This window comes from Myotis brandtii, unplaced genomic scaffold (genome assembly GCF_000412655.1).
Source record: "Myotis brandtii unplaced genomic scaffold, ASM41265v1 scaffold760, whole genome shotgun sequence".
Taxonomy (NCBI): Eukaryota; Metazoa; Chordata; class Mammalia; order Chiroptera; family Vespertilionidae; genus Myotis; species Myotis brandtii.
Genome location: NW_005371038.1, coordinates 1,765,958 through 1,772,000, shown reverse-complemented (window position 1 = coordinate 1,772,000; position 6,043 = coordinate 1,765,958). Strand labels below are relative to the sequence as shown.

At 47.3% G+C, this 6,043-nt stretch overlaps 1 protein-coding gene across 1 annotated transcript in view; it reads right to left on the bottom strand.

Annotated features, from left to right (window-relative positions):
* The window catches only part of SYK (spleen tyrosine kinase), a 45,345-nt gene that overhangs the window by 19,963 nt on the left and 19,339 nt on the right, over positions 1 to 6,043 (bottom strand). Inside the window, exon 6 of the mRNA XM_005883093.2 lies at positions 5,429 to 5,497. Within this exon, the coding sequence (XP_005883155.1) occupies positions 5,429 to 5,497 (69 nt within the window). The remainder of the gene's footprint in view (positions 1 to 5,428; positions 5,498 to 6,043) is intronic.

The following is a 6,043-nucleotide window of genomic DNA, read 5'->3' as shown; positions in this document are numbered from 1 at the left end:
GGGGCTGGCCTGGCTGTGCTTCTGTGGAGACCAAGCGACATCTGGGTGAGCGGAGGGTGGCCGGGGACAGTCAGCAACCATCACACCGGCACCATCACGGCCTCTGAGGCGGAGCCTCTACTAACCCAGGAAAGCCATCCTTCTCGCCCGGAGCAGGCGCGCCGGCCGCAGGAAGCCTTGTGCTGCTGTTAATGGCAACCTCCCGATGGTTTCTTTGATGTAAGTTTGCATCGTGAAACGGGGAACTCTAATCCTGCTATTCCTATAGCCTCCCCTCTGAAAGTCTAGCCTCCTGACCCACCCTCAGCACAACTTAGACCAGGCATCGCTACTAAATTTGACTCATGGAAAAACCTCTTTTTTTTTTTTTTTTGCTGTGAGTTGAGTAGAAATTTTATATTCCCTTGACCTTGTCAGTGCCCTAGCACTGGCCCACCTGCCCTCAGTCACCCGCAGCTCCGGCCCTGACCCACGCCCTGCTGCCCGCCGGGGACTGAGGAGGGCACTGCATCTGGGAGGCCCTTCTCTGAAAGAAACAGGAGGTTTTCCGTTGCTTCAGCTAAAAGGGCAGTAGTGACTTTACGGTGAAATGAAGACAGAGAGCAAGTTTCATGTTCCCTAAGCACTGGATGAATATGCCAGTTAGCAGAATACCCAACAGCAAACCCGCTGGAGCCTATGCTCAGGGGGAAAGAAGAATGAAGACTTTGTAAAGAATGAGCTGTAGCCGCTGTAGCCCCGGCCAGCATGGCTCAGTGGTTGAGCATCGACCTATGACCCAGGAGGTCAAGATTTGATTCCCGGTCAGGTCAGGGCACATGACCCGATTGTGGGTTCAATCCCCCGGAGGGGGCATGCAGGAAGCAACTGATCAATGATTCTCTCTCATCAATGTTTCCATCTCTCTCCCTTCGTCTCTCTAAAATCAATTAAAATATTTTTTTGAAAAAGCGAGTGAGATCTAAGGCATAATGGTGAATTATAACAGTATTGATTAGTATTTAAAATTTAATGAAAAGCATATTGTTGGTCACTACACCATTGGTCGTTACTTGGTCTGCTTTGTATTTGATGATTTATTTCTCCCTAATCAATAGCATCACCTTTTCTGCTTAGAGAACAAAGTGTAAGTGAAAGTTGACAATTGCCTTTTTCCTATTTTTTTGCTGATATTCCAAACAGAAGTCAAACCGCAGGGCACCACGAGGTGGCACTAGCTGCCTTAGCTTTCTGCAAGGAGAAATGTGTGCCCTTCCAGTTTTATGAATTCTGGTAAAAACAGACCACTCCACAGTAACAAAATAAAAATTAGGCTCCAAACCACAATCCCTGGTCTCTTTTCTTTTTTTCCAGGATTAACTTCAAGTAGAAAATGCATCTGACACATTGTCACGTGTGCCTGTGTTTAAGAAGTGGGGACTCAGAAGTGAACAAAAGGGGAGACAGAATTGCTCTATGGAGCTGCCAGGCGAGTGCAGTGTCCTGAACCGGAGTACTGGGCGTGCTCCAGGAATGCCCTTTCTGGGCTGTAATTTTTGGACTCCTTCAAAGACATTTTTGAATCAGGCAATAGCAGTGATAAAGATATAGACAGACTTGTCACAATCACAACGGCAAAAAGAACCAGCAGGGTTCAGGAACACTGGCTGCCGTAGCTGGCAGGGCTCTAGTCTCCAGTGGAAAGGCCGCAGCCCTGAAGGGGAGCAGGTCCCACAGCAGGTGGAGCCTCCTCCGCCAGGGCATGGGGGGAGGTGAGGTTTCCTTCAGATCCACGAAGATCCACCTGACCTTCACAATGAGCGTCCCTCACCTTGGAAGCACAGGTATTAAATCTGACCCTTTACTAGTAGAATGACACAAAATGCCCTTCTCAGGCCTGGCCCTGCCTTGGCATTGCCAACCAGTACGACTTGAGAGTTGCTTTCTCTCCTCCTCCCTCAGCGGGACCCTAGCGGACTGGGTATTTAAATGTCTTAAATATTCCAACCATCACTATATGTGTTGGAATAAGACATGGAGAGTGGACTGTAATCTGAAATTCTGGACGCACTCCACGGCTGAGGTAAGTGGGACGTGCCTCTGGGTTGTGGAACTGAAACCCCGTCTTTGGTTCTGGGAGGAGGCTGCTCAGTCCGGTTCCTAAGGGAAGGAGAGGTGCCTATGCCTCCAGCGTAAGCACCCAGGTGCCAGGACCACCCAGAGGGTCATCACCCCAGGCCCACCACGGGGCGGGCAGAGGGGAGTCACACCTGTGTTCTTCAGTTAAATCCTGTTATATTTTAAAGTATTGAAATGTTACTAATATCTAAAGAAATGTTTAAACTACATCTGCCCTTAAGTTTTTATTATAAACTTTAAGATTATTTGACTAATAATCATCTTCAAATCAAAATACACTTTTCATTAACTACACACATGCTAGATTTAATTCAAGCTTTAACATCCACCTTTTTTTTGTGCTTGAATTATTAAAACTATTTATATTGATCAAATTAACAAATTCAAGGAAGTTATTTACACCTTAGTTAAACAACTGAAATATTTGAAATAATTCCTTGTAATCTTTTCTCATAACTGGTTAAATAATGGAAAATCCACTTCTATTTGTGAAAACATAAATATTAGTTCTCCTAAAATATTTCTTATGAGCAATTAAAATGTTTTCAACCTACAGTTTAAATCTCACAATTCTTTTATCAATTAACTATTGATATTTTTGGCATCCATGAAAATTTAATGCACACTTCAAAGTTGTTATAAATTTAAATAAGCCCCCTCTTTGGCCAAAAAAAAAGTAGTTTCACAGTATTAATCGGAGTAATTATTTCCCAATATTTAATTCTTTTAAAAATTGATGAAGTAACTTTAATAGGTGCAAGTTTAGAAATGCACAACAGACCCTAGCTGGTTTGGCTCAGTGGAAGGGTCCCGGGTCCGATTCCAGTCAAGGGCACATGCCTGGGTTGTGGGCTCGATCCCTGGTGGGGGGCATGCAGGAGGCAGCTGATCCATGATTCTCTCTCATCATTGATGTTTCTATCTCCCTCTCCCTTCCTCTCTGAAATCAATAAAAATATATTTAAAAAAAAGAAATGCACAACAGGGTGTACAATGAGAAGTGGGTCTCCTTGACACCATCTGCTACTCCCAAAGCAGCTATTTTCGGTATTCTTCCAGAATATTCTATGCCATATCAGCACAAACATATGTGTATGATGTTGCTGTTTGCAATTAACATTGGATTTTGGAAACAATTTTAGATCTCAGCTGCCTCTCACAGTATGCATATTACTGTCAATGATTTTATGTATTTTCCATTGATAAACTTTTGAGTTATTTCCAGATTGTCAAGTATACCATGTTGCAATAAACACCTTCATATGAGTGCAAGAGTATGTGTGTAAATGCTGAGAGATGAGAGCCTGCTTTTAGTTTTGATCGTGTTGTGAAAATGCTTTCCTGAGAGATTGTATCATTTCTCACTTCAACCAGGTGTGAGCCTGCTTACTTCCCACTCCTTTGCCCCACCCTGTCACCACGCTGTTTATCTGGACCAGTCACAGGTGGACACGGAGGACTACAGGTCTAACTTGCGTCTCATTATAAAATGGAACATCTTTGCCTGCGTTTAAGGGCGATTTATATTTGCTTTACTAAAATCAACCTACCAACAATCCGTCCAATCTCCTGTTAGATAGTTAAAACTTTTAGTGATTTATTGACTTTCTTTATATATTATGATAGTAATCTTGTACGTCATTACTAATACTTACTCCCAGTTTATTATTTCTCTTTTGATGGTGTTATGATTCTTACCCATGATTCTTTATTTTTAGGTAGCCTTACTAATATTTCCTTCAACTTACGTTAGACGCGTCTCCTTAGTCTAAAGCTCTATTAAAACTTATTTTCTGGATTTTGCTTTAGGCCATGTGAGTGAGCAGAGCGGCTTCCGCTGGGACCGACCAGTGGGGAGGCTTGCCCCTCGAGAAGCGGGCTGGGCGTCCTGCCTTTCTGGCTGTCGGCCTGGCTGAGTCGACCTGTCTCCCACTGCTGGGGCGGTTTTGCAGATGTCAGTCACGTCCCTAATTAGCTTATTTAAATGGGAGAGCTTATCCTGGGGGGCCTGGTTCAATCAGTCCAGGGGCCTTCGAAGAGGGCTGCGACTTTCCCAAGAGAGAAAGGTGAGGCAGGGCCACGACTGCCCCCTGGCTGTGGTGACAGCGTGTGTGCCCGAGCGGCTGTGCAGAGGAGCCTGGGATCAGGGAGTGCTGACCTCTCTAAGCCAGAGCTCAGGCACCTCCTGGTCCTGACCTGGAAACGGACACCTCATCGTGGGCAAAAGGAACTGCGAGAGGGTGTGCTCCCGAGGCCTGGCCCCAGCTCCCTGCACCCCCGAGAGCGATGCCCCTCGGAGCAGGCGTCTCCCGGAGCTGGCCTACACCCGACCGGAACGTTACCAGATGTATTCTGCTCAGGTCATCACATTGCTTTCCCTCAAGCCCCGCCTACACTCCCGGCCGTGCAGTCTGCCTTCCATGGTCAACAAGGTGAGAAGGCATTGAGCATGGCTGCCCCCTCGGGAAACTTTCACTAAATAAAGCCTCAGGGCGTTTATGCTTTTTACTGGTTTCTCATACGCACTTAGGCAATCTGCTTCATGAGCTGGTGCCCAGTGATATGCTGAGATGTTTGGAAAATACCAACTGATATGAAAATGGAAAGAATTATTAGTAAAAGAATCACTTTTACAGCACCAATGGTAAAAATAGGAAAGGGGAAAAAAGAAATCCATATACATGGATTTATGATATATGGGTTTTGAGGGAGGTGATTCATTATAAATAAAAGTCATTAAAAAAGAACTTTTTATTTCCCTCATAATTCAATAATATAGCACAATATAAAAATATATGGCAATCTTACTGCCTCACACAAAATTGGTGTTTCTAACCCTTCAATTTCACCTCATCTCTATCCGCGTCATACTTAGCCCCTGGCATCTATGAAGCACACAGCGCAGGCCCTCTCTGGGCAGCCCTCGCCAACCTCGGCTCCTCCACCCACATGCGCTTGTGCCTCCAGTTACCAGAACACTCAACATGAACTTCCTGCAGCTGAAGGAACCGGCTCACTTGGCAAAGACTTCCCAGTGTGAGAATCAGCTCCTCCCTGTCACGCTGACGCAGTGACCGCGGGCACACGTTAGCAGAGGCAGCGCGCACACAGCGGGGGCTTCGCAGCAGCGTGGCCAGGGCCTGCATGGCAAGCACAGTGCGTCCCAGGTGGCTGCCCATGAGAGACGAGGGCCAGAGCGGCAGGAGGGCAGAGGCGCACAGAGCGGGCAAGCAGCACACACAGCAGGGTGCCCAGCGCGGGTCAGTCCGACCACTCAGCCAGGGGCAGCAAGCAGGGGGCGCGTGAGTACCTTTCTGTGGCCGGGCTTGGGGAAGGAGTATGATTTGATCCTTGAGATTATTCCTCCTGCTGTCCAAGTCTAGAAACCGTAACAGCAAAGAGGAAGAGTCAGTGTTTGAGAAGACAAATACGGTCTACGGTCCACAACATGCTCCTTTTAACGCGCTTTCTAACCACAATGCCGGACCTCTGGGTTGTGCCCACATGACTCGCTCTTAACCATTAGGAATTCTTCGAGGAGAGCTGGGCGCCCGAGCTAAGGACCTGGAAAATCTCTTGGGGACTATTTTCCACAAAAGGCTATACAGTTGGGGCTGTTGCATTAAACAGCCCGTGCCTCACAGAGTTGTTCAGCTGCAGCTGCAGGTAAATCACCCAAGAAAGTGCAGGCACACCTGCCAGCCCACTGCGCGCCTCCCTCGGGGCGGCCGGGCGTGTGGGCGGTCACGGGGGGGGGCGGGGGGGGGCACGGGCTGCGCACCTTTCTTCTGTGCACATCTCATCCGTCAATAACAAGTCGTCCCAAAACCCTGGCTTCTGGAAGCCATTGGGTGACACGCGGCTAAACAGAGCGCTTGGGTTCTTTGAGTTCCAGCGCCATCCACCTGGAGCAAGGGGACTCGGC